At 36.4% G+C, this 18,108-nt stretch overlaps 1 protein-coding gene across 4 annotated transcripts in view; it reads right to left on the bottom strand.

Moving 5' to 3' along the window:
* Positions 1-18,108, bottom strand: part of LOC135733172 (KH domain-containing RNA-binding protein QKI) — a 120,935-nt gene that overhangs the window by 28,768 nt on the left and 74,059 nt on the right. For all 4 annotated transcript variants that reach the window (XM_065251535.2, XM_065251527.2, XM_065251516.2 and 1 more), the window contains exon 4: positions 5,357-5,500. In XM_065251535.2, coding sequence (XP_065107607.1) covers positions 5,357-5,500 — 144 coding nt within the window. The remainder of the gene's footprint in view (positions 1-5,356; positions 5,501-18,108) is intronic.

The raw sequence follows: 18,108 nt of genomic DNA, 5'->3' as shown, positions 1-18,108 counted from the left end.
TGCTCATTTAGGAAAGGTTTCCTAATATTGTAGAGGATGAATCTACAAGAGCGAGCGAGAGTGTATAGTGTCCCAAAATAAAACATGGATTTTTTATTGATGGTGTAAGGGATCTCACGTTCCCGGGTTTCTGACAAAATATGTTGCTAGAGTACAAATATATTGTATTGCAATATGGAGCGTTTAAGTGTTAACACTAAATCAAAACCAAACAACAAATTTGTAAATGAAAAGGTTTAATAACAGTACTGACTTAAAGTTACAATTGAAATGGTTACACTACAAAAGCATGAAATGGTCAATAATACAAACAATTAACTGTTTCCAATGTATGTGAGATATTACCTGATAAGATAGAGAACAAAGAAAGAAAGAAAGCTTAGATGAAAGAGATTCACACTTGAGAGCTGGAACCCCAGAGCTCAGGTGAAGAAGAAAAGGAAAGGGAAACGGCCAATGCAAAATGCAAAAGCCCAGAGCTCATAAAAACCTTGACCTATATCCTCTATCCCTTGACAATGTGACTAAACCTAACTTGATACATTCAAATTGACCAATCAGAAGATCACCTTTAACCCCCAATGTACTTGACCATACCCAACATAATACATTCAAACTGACCAATCAGAAGACCACCTGTATTGGATAAACAGCTGTGACAATAGTCTTTGATCACTATCAGCACAGGGGGTTGTGACAAGTTGTGACCAAGTAATAAATTCCTATATTTTTAATATTACAATGGGCATTTTAGTCAACAGAGACAGAAAAGTTGAAGGAGAATGATACATGAGTACCTGCACCAACCGCAAAATATCATAAATAATGACGTTGCAGACTATTTAATTATGCTTAGATTTGCCTATCTACTGTACAGGGGTCTTTATAGTGCAAAGACAGCCACAGCATATGCATTATAGCTTAAGAATGTTAACACAATGTACTACTTACACTGCAATTACAAAAGCAGAAAATGATGTAAATCATGGCTTGGAATGTTGATTTTTCTACACACCACACAGAAACTATGAAATCTGCATAGTGACAACGGCAAAGTTTGTAAACTACATTCACACTTTGTTAATTAGAGAAATCGCAAAGATGAACGCATGCTACCTGCACCTGTTTCATGCACAAAGTGTGCAGACAGACTCTGAACCTTGAGGATTTACATTCTTCATTATAACCCTATGGCTTAATGAAATAAATAAGATAGGGCTCATTGGTCATGCTGTAGTTGTTAGGAGACTCCCAGTTTCTTGAAATGTGTCTAGAACAATATAAGCTATAGACCATGACCTAAATGCTCTTACTATCTCGTCACATGGCCAGACACTCAAGCTTAACACCAGTGTGAGAACACCGCCAAACGTCTGTATCAAAAAAGGATTATAAGAAAGCTTTATTATAATAGAGTTTGGCTTTAGCATTTAATAAAAGTCATGTCGCTTATCACAATGCATTCTGGGATTGCCTTATTCTTAAGCAATGCTTTTTGAAAATAATAGAATGCATAATTTAACTGCTTATTGTTTTGAACAGCCTTTGTGTCTTGAGCAAGCATATTGTATTATGCCTTAAAGGGGACATATTATGAGACTTATTTAAAATGTAAAAGAAATATTTGGTGTCCTGTATATGGGTACGTCTGTGAAGTTTTAGCTCGAAATACCCCACAGATAATTTATTATACTTTGTAGGTCGTTTTCGGGTGTTTCCTTTTAAATGCAGATGAGCTGATGAAATGCAAACACTGATCACCATAATGGGGGTTTGTTGACATTGAAACTCAATTGTGCTGTCAATTATTTTCTCTCTTTTTTCTTTCGCTTTCTATGTCACAACAGAGGCAAAATCTAAATGACCTAATCTTTAACATGCCCGCAAAGACTGATTTACCAAAACTAAGTTACGAGGTTGTTCTTTGTCACATTTAATAGGTTGATAGAAGCACTGGGGACCCAATTATAGCAGTTAAACATAGAAAAAGTCAGATTTTCACAATATGTCTCCTTTAAAGTGATGTCTAGTCAGATCAAGTTAATTCCAGATAAAAATCAAAGTCTTAATTCAAGACCACTGCATCCACTGACCTGGTTATATTTAGCGCTTCATATTTATAGCGTTACATGAAAGTGATGTAACAGGAAAGATTCACTGAACATGTTCCAGGTGAAAGGCATCTGAACCAGACTGATTACTCAAGCACAACAGCCACAGCACTTCCCATTTTTTTGACTGCGTTTGGAGAAGGTTTCACTTCCCACTCATCAAGTGACACCAAAAGAAAGGAAATGAAAGGGGAAAAGACGTAAAGGGCAGAGTACGCTCATAGACACACACTTTCCAATCTTCTGCAGTTTAAACTCAAAGAGCTCTTTGACAAACAGAAATGTTTTGAATGGATAAAGATTTATGTGCTAAAAGAAGCCGTCTGGACCAATTCTGCTGTGGTCTCCAGTAAACCACCAGGCAGAGCTATTAGAGATAATTGGTTTTAAAGTGCAAGTGCTGGTGATTATGCGATATTTGCACACAGATCTGCTTAATTCTCTTATATCATACAGTATTTAAACTATATGATACAGTTGATAAGAAATAACAATTGATGAAAGCATTCAATCAATGCTGCAAAACACACAACAGACACTTGCACACATTAAGTAAAATACACACACACAAGTATGTAAATTAAAACAATCTTATTTGCACCACAATAGCATAAGCAATTACCTTGCTACATTAAAGTATACGTTCAGGCCACAAAGCTCAAAGTGGTTTTAATCCTTAACTCTTTCCGTGCCATTGATAAGTTATCTCGTCAATTAAGAGAAAACGCTTCCCAGCCAATGACGAGTTTTTCCGGCAATCCATATTTCCGCTATTATCCACCAGGTGCTGCTCTTACCCAACTTATAATAAGTTTATCGATTATCGCTCTGAATCTGATCTCTATCAAAAGTCCTTCACAAAAATGCAATTATCTCAGCTTTTTGCTCAAAATTAGGTATGTTTGAAGTAGTGCTGGGCAAAGATTAATCGCGATTAATCACATACAAAATAAAAGTGCATTTTTGCCTAATATATGTGTGTGTACTGTGTGTAATTATAATGTATATTTAAACACACACACATGCATATATACATTTCAGAAAGTTTTTATTTATATATCCATTTTTATTGTTAATATATAATATAGAATATATAAAAATATTAATAAATATATGCACGTAAATGTTTCTTGAATACATACATAAATATGTGTGAATATATACAGTATATCAGAGGCGCCGGAAGATATTTTCGGTAGGGGGTGCTGAGGTGCGGATGCAGGTGTGTGTGTGTGTGTGGGGGAGGGGTTGGTATAGAGTTATAAAATTTTAAAGTTGTTCACAAGCTTTTTATTCTGCAGACTACTCTACATATGTCGTAATTCTTTTAAAGACTCACTCGCACCTCCCATCCATAAAGTAAAGATGAGCTGACAGCGCATACAAACTACAGTATATTGCAACACAGTAGAGTTTAGATTCTCGGCCAGGGTCGTTATTTTCTGCTACTATCCTCTAGCCGGGCCGTTGATTAAGCATATTTTTCATCATTACTTTATTAGCCTCATTGGGTGGGGAGAAAGCTATGCCATATAATCAGAAATATTATATATAGACTAGGCCAAAGTAACAAAGGTGTCCAAAAAGTTACACAAATTACAAAATGCTTTGTAAAAGTTACAAAATGCAACGCGAGTCATGTGCGGAGTCTCCTCTGGCACGCATCACGCACCGAGTCTGCTTTTCTGTATGGTGTAGCTTAAGTGCAACATAGAGTTTGAAGATGTAAAGAAAAAAGAAAAACAGGAGAATTAACTTTGAGCAAGTTTGCAGGAAAGTCGAAGGCATGGAAACAGTTTATGTATACATTCTCACTCGTGCCAGTAGCCTATACGCCTTCTTTGTTTTCCTTTTCTTAAGTTTTTACTATTTCTAAATTCTAACATGGAAACTTTATTGACATCACTCGAGTTAAGGCGATTAGTGGACCTTTCAATTCACGGGTTTCATTTAATTCTATTTTTACACGTAAATGTAATATTTGTGTGTTAAGTTGTGTTTCAGTTTGCCATGCCTCCTGCACGGCGGTATAAAAATAAGATATTTTTCGACTTTAAAATTCAAACATCATATTCTAAATTGTCGGAATATATTCCACATATATTCATTTGGATTTATAGATGTTTAACGTTAAAATCAATGCATGGGAATAATTTATAATAATTTTTTAAATGCCCACCACTCTTAAATGCGCATGTTCCTTACATCGAGGCTTTACAATTTAGTTCCTTTTATCTCGTTTTAATCATTTAATTCAATCTTTTTACTTTAAATGTTTACTTTAAATGTTCTGTAACATTTACATGTGCGTTAAACACCGCGAAACAATTTGGCTATATTTTTAAATAGTTTTTGAAAAGATGACCTTTTTCTGATATGCAGGATGAGGAGTCAGTTGGAGAAATAACGCTATAGTCCTCGGGACTTTCGGGCTGTGTGATTGAAAAAAATCCAAAATTCTCTTCTGAGACATTGCGAAGCTGATAGATACAGATAGCCTAGTAAATGCATTCGTCATTGTGGCTGTGAGTGTGCATGCTTGTCTGTTATGCTTAGCCTATACGTATTTGCAGGGCTGAATCGCAATCACGTCGTCAAAACAAATCTGATTGGCTAATAAACACTGAATTAAATTAAATAATTTTAAAATTACTATTATCCCTCTCTTCATCACACACCCCAAGCATAACATACGAAATGTCTTGGAACAGAAACAAACAATCAGAGATATTTATAAGCCATCATTTTATTGTCATCGCAGTTTTAAATCTTTGCCACCAGGGGGTGCTGCAGCACCTGCAGCACCCCCACTTCCCGCGCCCATGCAGTATATTATAATAATTTCACACCACACACATGGATATTATGCTAAAAATCACTTTTATTTTGTATGCGATTAATCGTGATTAATCTTTGCCCAGCACTAGTTTGAAGAACCTCCCTACATATTTGAGAGGTGATAAAAGAGAACAAATAAAGATAGGATGAAACATTTATTTGGAAGGAATTAAACTTTTTTGAAACTCATAAAAACTCATGCTGGTGCTGGCTGGCAACTTAAAAAAAAAAAAAAAAACGCTGGCAGGTAAGAGTTAACAAGCTCTTTTAATGTAACATCACTTCCTTGTATTTTGAAAGTGTGATATAAATAAGCATGATGTGTGATATTCTGAAGAGAGTTTAGTCTAATAAAGACTGATGAGCCACAGGAATTGTGAAAGCAGTACAGGAAAAGTGTTACTCACTGCAGGCACGAGTAGTTTGTTAACTTCCTCCACTGCACGCTTCAGCTTGATCTCAGCCCGGTTCTGTGCATCCTCCACTGTGATGAGCACGTGCAGGTCTTCATTTAGATGCTCCCAGTTGGGTTTACCTCTGTTCTGCTCCTCCTGGACAAAGAGACACACACAGGGACAGATATTTTAGATGGACTGCTATAGAGCGTACAATTTTCTCATTTGTATCTAATTCTCCTAAGCAGATTCAGTCAAAAAAATCAGACAAAAACAAGACGAAGTAAATACTTCAATTTACTCTGGGACAAAATACATGCATGCATGATAAAGGAGAGACTGGGGCTAGTTGTCACACAGGGAGTTAGGGCTATATGTCAGTAATTATGACATTTCGAGTCAAAGTTTTTTTTCTCTAACAGAACACAATTACATCACAATAAAAACATTCAGACAGGCATCAACTACCTGTATATAATTAAATTAAGGTTAATGTAATGTCAGGCTGGGGCAAGTTGTCACATGCATTTAAATTTTAAAATTTCCATATGTATGTACATGACCTTTTAAATATAATATGTTTTATTATGAACTTGCTGTTTCATAACAATTTCATTGTTTCTCTGGGAATAGCACGTTCCATTATGGCAATTTACCCCATATTGTGTGAGAACATGCGTGTTTAATGAACTGTATCTTTTCTCCTGTGTGATAATGGAGAAAATGTTCAACAGCTTTATTGTAACCAAGATCTGTGTTCACAGAAACTGATTTCCAAACAATTAACTTACCCTGCGTAGTATTTCCTAGAATAAAAGCTGTGACAACTAGCCCCAGTTTTCCCACGTGTATTTGGCTACAGTACGTTCAGAATATAGGTCTAGTGATTTATATATATTTTATATAGTTTCACCAAATATACAGTCAAAGGCTGTTAAAAACAGTTTATGGTATTTTTCCCCTGCTTGTTTATTAAATTAACTAATAACAGCATGCATTTACATTTAAATCCTTGGTATAAACAAGCATTTTAAACAAAAGTGCATTTCGTCAATCACAGCACAGCTACAGTGAGACAGGAGCGCCATTCACATAGTAACTATGCACACATATGCAAGCGTTTGAAATAAGACCAGTCAGACAGAGCATTTGTTGGTACATCCGTATACATACTGTATACTGCAAAAAGTGTAATATATTCTTTGAATTCTCCGTGTTGAAGTTTTAGAAGAAAATTGGAACTTGTTTCAACTCCCACTTTTTCATACTTTGAGAGAACCAAAGTAACAGCAAAACTAATAAAAAACAGACTACAACAGTAAAAGGATGTGAAAGATAAAAAGCGTGAGGCAGTCTCTTTGATCTGGCGCTTGCTACCAAAGCAGAAATCAAGATGCCATGTACATGTCATCTATTGAGTTGCTGCTCTATGTAGGAGACCTCAAAAACAGCTTATACAGACTCAAGACAGACAGTGGCAGGGGATTTCACGGCTATGAGAGACACGACAACAATAGCAGGAGTAGAAAATCAAAACAAGATTATTGTGAAAGCGCCTGACTCTGAGTCAGAACCTAGCAATGCTCAAAGCTGACGCATGTAATATATATGTAAAAAAAATGTTCACTGTAATATGTAAATACATCTGCAAGCAAACTAGGTTGATTTCCCAAATGAGTGTAATCACTGTGGGGATTTCTACTTTAAACATCACGTCAAAATTTGTCTCAGTTAAGGGAATTGTCAAAAAAAATAGTCCTTAACTGTCACTGGGGCGGTACTCTTTCAAAAAGTATATACACTCACCTAAAGGATTATTAGGAACACCTGTTCGATTTCTCATTAATGCAATTATCTACTCAACCAATCACATGCCAGTTGCATTTAGGGGTGTGGCCATGGGTAAGACAATCTCCTGAACTCCAAACTGAATGTCAGAATGGGAAAGAAAGGCGATTTAAGCAATTTTGAGCGTGGCATGATTGTTGGTGCCAGACGGGCCGGTCTGATTATTTCACAATCTGCTCAGTTACTGGGATTTTCACACACAACCATTTCTAGGGTTTACAAAGGAAAAACATCCAGTATGTGGCAGTCCTGTGGGCAAAAAAACCTTGTTGATGCAAGAGGTCAGAGGAGAATGGGCCGACTGATTCAAGCTGATAGAAGAGCAGCTTTGACTGAAATAACCACTCGTTACAACCAAGGTATGCAGCAAAGCATTTGTGAAGCCACAACGCGCACAACCTTGAGGCGGATGGGCTACAACAGCAGAAGACCCCACCGGGTACCACTCATCTCCACTACAAATAGGAAAAAGAGGCTACAATTTACATGAGCAAACCAAAATTGGATAGTTGAAGACTGGAAAAATGTTGCCTGGTCTGATGAGTTTCGATTTCTGTTGAGACATTCAGATGGTAGAGTCAGAATTTGGCGTAAACAGAATGAGAACATGGATCCATCATGCCTTGTTACCACTGTGCAGGCTGCTGGTGGTGGTGTAATGGTGTGGGGGATGTTTTCTTGGCACACTTTATGCCCCTAAGTGCCAACTGGGCATCGTTTAAATGCCTTGGTCTACCTGAGCATTGTTTCTGACCATGTCCATCCCTTTATGAGCACCATGTACCCATCCTCTGATGGCTACTTCCAGCAGGATAATGCACCATGTCACAAAGCTTGAATTATTTCAAATTGGTTTCTTGAACATGAAAATGAGTTCACTGTACTAAAATGGCCCCCAAAGTCACCAGATCTCAACCCAATAGAGCATCTTTTGGATGTGGTGGAACGGGAGCTTCATGCCCTGGATGTGCATCCCACAAATCTCCATCAACTGCAAGATGCTATCTTATCAATATCGGCCAATATTTCTAAAGAATGCTTTCAGCACCTTGTTGAATCAATGCCATGTAGAATAAAAGCAGTTCTGAAGGCGAAAGGGGGTCAAACACAGTAATAGTACGGTGTTCCTAATAATCCTTCAGGTGAGAGTATATATATATATATATATATATATATATATATATATATATATATATATATATATAACCATCCTTTACTTTTGGAGAGAGTACCCCTCACATGGAAACTGCTTAACTGATAGAAACCCAGAGCACATTAAGTTAAAGGGTCTCGCTGAGCTCCACCTACACCACAGCCTGTTTGTCTATTTTCAGATTGTTTTGTTGCATTTCTGTAAATTTCCAAATGAAAAATCAAGATCTGAGTTTTGCAATAATCAGATATGCAAACAGTGCTGTTTTTTCTCCCTGCGCCCGCAAATGGGAAATTGATGGCAATCAGCGTCGGCGTCTGTGTTGCCGCGTTCTGCCTGCTGATTTTCATTAGAGATCCATTGTTACCACTTTGGTGTGAAGCGGCGAGTAAGGGAAGAAATCGGGCTTGTGTTCACAGTAGTGTCGCCAAACATACTTGATATGATTTATTATTCAGGATAGCAGTGCATGGTTGTTATGAGGTCACTTCCTTTTTCTCTTTGTTTGCCTCTCTGGTTTTGCTTGGCTGATTTACTTGGCTTTCCATGTTTGTGACAAGCGCTAAAAATTGATCTGAGGCTGACCCAACCCTCCCACCGCTACTCTGTCAATAACTCTTAGAGAAAGCTGAGCAGAGACAGCCAGAAGGGACTTGAGCAGAGGTGCTGTGTGTGTATGCGGGTGTGCCGTCTATTTGGGAGGTAACACTTGTTTTCGTGCGGACCAGGCAGGTTGTCTTGCATCAGGGCGCCGTCGCTCCATCTCTGGCCCTGCGGGGTGGCCGGTGACAGGCTGGTAGTCAAGGTGATCCTCCCTCAATGTTCGACATAGAAAATATGTCAGACTGCAGGGCCTTCCACCAGGGTTTTTGTTTACACCCCTCTCCCCAGCGTGCCCTGTCTCTCTTTAACTGAGCAGTAGCATAATCAATGTCCATAAATCCATTGTCTTGGTCTTTTGTAATCCTTACTGAAGCAATAACGGTGCCCTGAAGGAGCACTGACCCCTCTGTGAAAATCTCTGGGAACCAATATCATGGCTCGGCCAACAGACAATTGACAGAGGTGCATGCGTACAGAAACTGAACCGACACGTCATATTCTGTTTAGGGTTCATATTCTGGTTTATTCAGATAAAAACATATGCTTCACATTCATTGTAAAAGTAATGTGTACATGCAATCGGTACTTTCTTAATAAACTACTAAGACCTGCATATAAATAAGGTTTCTTGCTCTTTAGATTTATTTATAAAGTAATTAAATCCTCTCATTAATTCCCTATCCAGTCAATGGCAAAAACTTAATGAATTGCAAAATGTGGGTCAAAAGATCCATGCTGTGATTTCATTACTATGTACAGTGATTTATGATCACCTCGTGTCAATTAGCTGATGTTCAAATCTCAGGTTAACAAGGAAAATCAACTATACATTTTTTTACATTTTGATGTAAACAGACTAAAAGTGCATTGAAGGTATAAATGTTGTAGCACATGTTTTCCCTGGGAATCAAACCTTCAAACTTTTGTGTTGCTAATGCAATGGATAACACTTTATTTTGATACTCCATTAGGGCTGCAACTAATAATTATTTTCATAATCGTTTATTTGGGCGATTATTTTTCAATTAATCGGATACAAACATAAATATTTCCTCTTTTAGATTTACTTATTAAAGCTAAATAAGCCACTAAATTTGGGTATTCACTTGTAAAAGTGTACTTTTAAAAGTTCAAAAGCTACACACTACGACAGAGTTTTATAATCTTTTTAATGTTTTAAGCCTTAAATAAAAAAACTTTTTGCAGCTTTTAAATAGTAAAACATATCAAATGTTTAATATGTCATTGTTTATGTCAAAACATAAACAAAACGAATTGAGTCTTCAGCAATGTGCTGGTAAGGAAATTTTGCCACAGATTAATAAACACATTTTTTAAACTTTAGACCTTAATGAGAATTAAAATTATTCATTTTTAAAAATAATAAAATGAATTAGCCATATGAAATGAAAGTGATATACATGCTTTGTTACAGTAATAAAAACTTGGATTCCCCCTTACTTTAAAACAGATAGTTTGTGGTTTAATACTATTTTTCTGACAACCCAATAACAATGAAACAAATACAAACTTACTTAAATTGAATGACGAAATGAAACCTTTATTAACCAGCATTCGTTTGCGCTTTTGCTTCCGTCATTGTCCTGTCAGGGTTGCCAGATCTAGATAACAAAATCAGCCCAATGGCCATTCAAAACTAGTCCAAAAGAATCCCAATGATCCCTAATTCACAGGCCAAATACCAACAACTACTGAACCAAATCCTTCAATCTCTAACTTGCAGAAAAACATCAACCTGCAGAAACAGTTTAAATCCAACCCAATTCAGAACTCTGCCGAAAGGACTCTGCTGAGGACTTGGCAACACTACGGTCTGGGCAAAGCTGGCTTGTTTTTAAACAAGCTGGTTGCAAGGTTAGAAGAAGCGCATGATAAACTGGTAGTTATTAGACTGGTAGTCGACATACAACTACAAAATACTAACTTTACAATTACTTGTCAACTTATTTTACTAACCCTAAACCCTTCACAGTCTTCCAATACTTAAATGCGAAGAAATAATGTAATATCAAAATAAAGTGTAAACATAGAAAACATTACTCAGTTTGTCTAAGCATCCTGACTAGCATGCTCAACCAATGGCGTGCCTCTGAGGGGCGTGACTATCTGCTGTACGTCCAATGGAGGTCGTGTGGGAGAGGAAAAATGTATTTAAATTGAATACATGCAAAGAAAAAATGCTTGACACTTTACCACAGTGTGCTGTTGTATCACTGATAATTACTTTTGTTCAAACAAGCCAGATAATGAGGTGTCAATATTTCACATTTACATGAAACAAAATTCACAGCTGTCACTTTAGTTTAAAATGTTAAGTCAGGTTAATAACACACGATATTTCATATAAATGAGGAACATAATGAGGTGAATGAGGAACATATAAGCATATTCAGTGGCTGAGAACAAGTTCATGTTTTGATGATGAAACAAAGTTTATGGCTACACAGATAGCACTACAACTGTTGAACAAGTCCATCTCTTGATTTCATTATCTTATCTTGATTGCATGGTTTCCACATTTCAAGGCACATGAAAAACTCTAACCCTAACCCCAAACTAAACTCTGACCTAAGAGAGAATAACAAAACCACAAGATTTTATTGCTCTCTCATTCTGGGGATAAATTCAGGAGAATGACAGAGGGCTTTTCCCTCAAATCCAGATGTTTGGTGCGTGTGTAAAAATGCAGCAGCAGCATCAAAGCTTCTCATTAGGGTCTTAAACAACAAAATAATAAAGGTTCGCATGCTTTGCTAGAGGACAACAATATTGCAGTGCAGGATTCCACCTCAGATTTTCAGCTAGACATATACTTTACAAAAAAATATGAGCAATAATTTATTTTTTATTTATTGATGAATGTATTTCACAGTATTTCCTGCATAACATAACAGCTGTGCATTACCAAAACATCCCTTTGGTAATCATCATTCAAGTCTCATAATGTAATTTTGAGATAACAAGCATCAAAGTTTGATTACACTCTTTAATTTTGCATTGATTTAAATATTTTACTTGATGTTACTCAGTCAAAATATTAAAGATATGAAGGCTATATTTTTATAGAATGTTCTTTAGGATGATTTAAAAATTAGCTTGGTTTTCACAGAGGGTCACATAGTTTTAACATACTGTAAACTAACCAAGTTTCTGAGGATTTTGGAAAAACCTTGTTTATCATTGGCTGATATCACATGTTTGAATGTCTTTTTAATCATGCAGAATACACGGGAAAAGCAGCATTAAACTAGTTTATCCCAAAAGAATGAAAATGTGATAATGGGGACGCAAATCATTGAACAATTATCTCATGGCTAATGTGCTATTTGCAGTTGACAATGTGTTTAATACCATGGTTATGCATTACATGTACTTTATGTGTGAGCTGTGACAAGATAACTCAGAAATAAAATGCTGTCACTTTAGCACACACATACAGGTCTGTTTAGTGATGGTGAGAGCAGATGAAGCTGAAGTGATTGTGACAGTTCTAATAACAGTAATCGCCAGCGGGCCCAAAACTGCAGCTGAGTCTCTCTGACAGACCCAGTCAGAACAAAGATGAAGGCACCTACATAAGCAATACAACACCCTCCACATTTACTCTGTGTATCAGCGGGAGCCTGACATTGTGCCTTTGGCTTATCTCCTTTTTATCTAGTGCTCACAAATCACACAAAAATACATCATTAATAAATATTCTGGCAAAAATATGTTTAAATATACAGTAAATATATTTTGTAGAAATTAAAGCTTTTATATTTTACATTTTATATATATAATAAAAAAGTTTAAGGTTGTGACTTTTGATTGAAGTCACAACCTTAAACTTCGTTGTGACTTCGCATGGCAGATGCAGGAGACACCACGCGAGCTGCCCTTTACATGGGAAACAAAAAACAGCACGCGCCCCCGCCTTCAACTGAACTCAATCAAAGCACTCACGCGTGCACAGCAGAATGGTGTTTGTGACAGGACCGGTCGTTTCTCTGAACTGAGATCTGTTTAAGTTTCACAACAACTTATTTCAGTTGCTTAAGAGTTATGAAAACAGCATTTAAACATGATTTATTGGGGTATAGTCTCACAATCTCGTCTGACGGTAATCAAAGTGCGTTTTTTAGGTGCAAAGTATTCACAGATGTTCATCTGACAGGAAGTATCGTTTTATCAGGTATGTGCGTGTACCATATATTTCCACTGGCAGCATGACTAACATGGCAGGGCACCTCCAGGTTCAAGGTCAGATATTATTTTTAAAGTAAAAAGTCTAAAAATGGCATAGAAACCTGTTCGAGAATTGAATCGATCCGTGACCTTGGAATCGAAAATGTAATCGAATTGAGGATTTGGAGAACCGTGACACCCTTAATATTTATAAAGTATAGACCGTTTCATCAGGCACACGTGCGGTGAGGCGATAAGAGTCTGGTCCGAACCTTACTTCCGGTTTCTGTTTGTTTAATGGTCTAGTTCAGGGGTTCTCAAAGTCCGGACTCCGGTCCGGATCCGGACCCGACGGCAACTTGATCCGGACCCGCGTTCACTTCATATTACAAGTGCATTAATTTCTATGTGATTGATTAAATGTGTGCAGTTGCTATTTTACAAATGCATATTAAACTTGTAAACCATTCGTTTAGTTTTTTTTCTTTTTAGATTTAAGAGTATTCCTGGTCCGAAAATAAAACGAGTTATTTAAAAATTTCCTGTGTGACGCTGTAGCCATCACACCCAGAAATAATGCACAGCTACTTCATGTACTACGGCTTTTGATCAGTCCTTACCAATCACTGTTGGTTTGAGTCGTTTAAAACATGCATTTGAAAAAGCAACACTCGTCAAACATAGTCTTATACATATTCTTTATTATCGTGAAAATACCTGAAAAGGTTTGAAGAACAGCAATATAAATATATCCTTAAGACATTTCCTGGAGCTCCGTGTATCTGGTTCTTCGTCTGCAGCACATATTAAGTTTCTGCCCAAGAGCGCCCCCTGGCTTTTGGATGTAGCGGCATTTCACCGTTATTCATTGAGAACAATAGCAAGCATCATCAGCCAATTTATAGGTGCACCCCTTATTTTGGTCAGTGTCTCTGCCTACCAACCACACTTTTTTTCTTTTTTTGCCATGGTTTATGCATATGATGGAGAACAAACTGTGCCATTTCTCTAATTAGGTTGCTCTGTATTTTGCACCTGGTTAATTTTGGCATATTTCTTGTGTTTATTTAAAAAAAAATACTTTAAATTCAAAATACACTTATGTTTTTCCCAAACTATTTATGTTGATTTGTTATATAAACAAATGATTTACATTAAGTTTTTCCGGACCTATGAAAATTATGGGAATTCAGATTTGGACCTTTGAATGTAAACTTTGAGAACCCCTGGTCTAGTTGCTGTAACTGAACTCTTAAACAAATACATCGCCGAAAATTACAAATGTTTTAGGTTCCTATGTAATCTACGTGTTGTTTATTTTACTTGTTATATAAATAAACTACTTTAAAAGGTCTTTGTTGTTATTTATTCGTCGCAGATTTTACCGGAAGTTACGTGATGACCACGAAAGCCGCGTGTATATGTTGTTACTGCTGAAACAGTCTATATACAAAATATAAAATTTGAAGAAGTTGAATATATACTTAATTGTAACTTTTTCAAACCATGTTTACAGGTTATGTTTACATAAAGTTTTTAATTTAATGCGGCATGACTATAAATGCTTTAAAATATATTTATTTTTTAAATATATTACAAAATATAAAAAAAATGCCCAAAAATATATTGGTGAAAAATAAATGTTTTGTTTGAAAGATAAAATTGCAAGTTTATGTGCTTATGTTTATGTGGACTGAAGTCTAATGAAGACGTCAAACGTATATGTGCTCCAAACTCATACCCAACAGCTCAAATTACAATATTAATCATTATTATAATCTTACTGTTGTAATCAGGTATGGGGACAATTTTTTAACAAAAAGTTACAGATTTCAGCTTTAAGATATAAAACCTCAGCACATTCTGCAAGCAAATATATACTTAGGGCCATATTTACTAACAGCTTGCGCCAGCGCAAACCATAATTTTGGCGTTAAATAATGCCTAATAACAATGTCTGGATTTACTAAAGATGCGCAGAGGATAATTAGCGCTAAAAATGTGTGGTCTAGTTTTTTGCAATTTACTTCTATTGCATGCATTTCTATTGCTAAAAAAGAGGCATCATAGAGATCAGAGAGCGTGTGATACAATGCAGAGGATTGTTTTAACATGTAACAGTTTGTTTGGAATGCCAGAGGAACACATTATCATTTAAAAATATTGTTTGCCAAGCCATGTCATTTTTTATTAGTTGCTGAGTCACTAGTTGAAGTCTTACAATACAGACGTTTTTTTTTTTTAACTTCTTGTAAACCTTCATTTTTTGTTTTTTTCAAGTGCCCTATGGTTTCGTTAGCTGGTATTACCACACTCCCATCTGCGCTTTTTTGTAATTGCGTTCTCTCGCTACTTTGCGTCGTTTGGCCTCTTTTTTAACTTGCATTTTACCACAAACATGACATTTTGAGCCCAATGCTTGTTATTATTTCAGCCAAGCTCATGTGTTAATTTTCTTTAAAGCCACACAAAACCAGCTGAAATCCTTGTGTTAATGCAATGGTTGACTGACAGGTGAGTGGGCGATCGTTCTGTGTTGTCTAGGACCCATCAGGATTAGCTGTTTAGCTTCACTATAAATGCAATGTGGTCACGTGGGTTTCTTACTCCCTATGATTGTGACTGAAGAGACTGATCATAAAACATAACCACTGGATGTTAACACCAGGTGTGATGTACATTAAATCTATGCGTGGGCTATAATAACGATAGATACTTTCACTTCCATGCTTTGTCCTCACTGCTGAAAAGTATGATTTATTTGAAGGTAAGAGCTGAGGAGGAAACATGAGCAAATCAGTGCAAATGTCTACAGAGTTCAAGCTCTTGCCCTGAGTCACGCTAGAAAATTTGGCATCCCTGTTGTCACTTACCCCTCGCTTTAACATCAAAGCTGTGCTTCAGGCAAAGGTGAGACGCTGACAGACTAGCTAAATTCAACATAAAAGCCAACTACAATCTGACATTGTGTTATAACAGCTGAAAACGCTCAAGTATCTTCTGAGTTTAAGCTGTTGAAAGATGCTGTGTGTGCGTTTATGTAGGGAGATAGGAGAAGACATTGCATTCTTTGTAATAATTAATATGCTTATACACTTCATAAAAAAAATGTTCGGGTCCTTGCTGCTAATTGGTCAAAAGATGTGGGGTGTGGTGTGGTGCAAGACTAAAGTCCTATCTACGTGAAGTGGTAAAAACAAATATCTTTACCGATATTGCATGCTAAATTCACAAAAAAAAAAACTTATTGCTGACCAACAATTAAAGCTGACATCAACTGTACCATAACTTTAGTTTCTTATGCACAATTGTGCTAAAACACCTTTAATCGAGGGTGTTTCGGCTACTGCGCATGCGCACAGGTTGGCAAGCATATCACACGACTCTTGCCCAGGGAATCATCAGTCTTTATCAATTGATGATTGGTTATTTTAAATAGAAGGCGGGACTTCAGTTGCCAGAGCAGCCATACTGAGCATTGCATTGTCCCCTTTTCATAATCTGCGTCCAAAACAGCCTTACATACTATATAGTAGGCAAAAAGCAGTAGGCGATGCCAGTAGTATGTCTGAATTCATAGTATACATAGAAGCACCCGGATGACCTACTATTTCCGGTAATGGACACTTTACTATCGTGTGAGTTGTCCAAAGAAGAAGAAAAGCAGAAGCATTGTTTTATAAAAAAATGTCAGAAAACAGCTTAAGATGAAAACCACTATTTTCTGTTACAAACTTTCACATAGCATCTTTAGGTAATAATGACATTAAAAATTCAAATCCATAATTTTATTTCCAAAGATGTATTATAAAAACTGATTATTTTTTTCCGCAAAATGCAATAAATCCATGAAAAGTATTTTTTCTCAAAATGCTATAAATCTATTGAATCAATATATAAATGTGCATTCATCTTTGCCATGTTATATTCATTTTGTTGAGTAGTGCTATACACCGATTAAACAAAATAAACATTAATGGCATTAATCAAAACACTTACTTTATCATATTAAGAACACTGTCATCCTTGGGACGTCATCGCAGAACTTTTTTGACAGCGATTAGCTGTAAAATGTTTTGATCCTGCTTGATTTTCCTTGACTTGGACTAAACTAATGGAAAGTTTTCATAAGACCCCCTGGGGTCAATGTGTTAGCATGACAGAAGCTTGATGCTGTTGTGTGAGAATAAGCAACAGCCGGCATTTTTCCTTCGCCCGAGTTCCGCTCACGTGAATAATTAGATTTTGATGGCTTACGTTTCTTCTCCACCACAGAAAACCACCACAGGTTTATCAATGCATTCAAAATTACTATATATTATTTATTTTTTTGATCACGAAGTACAAAGTAGATGTGGAAAACTAGGATTTGTGTATTCAAAGCGACACCAATATTGTTTACAGTGCGTGGAATGGTGCGCTGTGATTTGCGGAGTCGATTTATTGCATTCTACAGAGAAGGAGGACTGCCATTTATCTCGTTTTGGAGAAAAGGCAGAAAAGATGACAGAATAACACTGCAGATATTGGATTTTGCATAAAATAAAGAATTTACTTTTTAATACTGACCAGATACAATATTGATTTTGGTGGTAAATAATAAAAAAATGCTGTTTATCGCGTTTTGGAACCAAACTCTTCATATATCTCTTTTCCAAATGTTAAATGCTTTTATTTGTTGATCACTCTGTATAAAAGCTTCTGATAAATAAATACATGTAAATGCAACTCTAGCAATTCTATTAACCCCAGTTTATCATCTACCAGGTGACAATCTAAAATCTGATCACTAAAAGAAATAAACTGAAAATCAGACATGCGTTTTTGCACTTAAAAATCCCTTAAGGCACTTCAAAAAATTTTATAACTCCCTTTTCATGCAATTCATGTGAGTGTGGAATCCATGACACAACACGGCAAGGACGTTTGCTGAGTGCTTCTCAACTTCTACACTAACCCTTACTTGTCTATT

This window comes from Paramisgurnus dabryanus, chromosome 20 (genome assembly GCF_030506205.2).
Source record: "Paramisgurnus dabryanus chromosome 20, PD_genome_1.1, whole genome shotgun sequence".
NCBI classification, from domain to species: domain Eukaryota; kingdom Metazoa; phylum Chordata; class Actinopteri; order Cypriniformes; family Cobitidae; genus Paramisgurnus; species Paramisgurnus dabryanus.
Note: the sequence above shows the minus strand (reverse complement) of the source record. Positions and strands in the feature narration are given on the sequence as shown.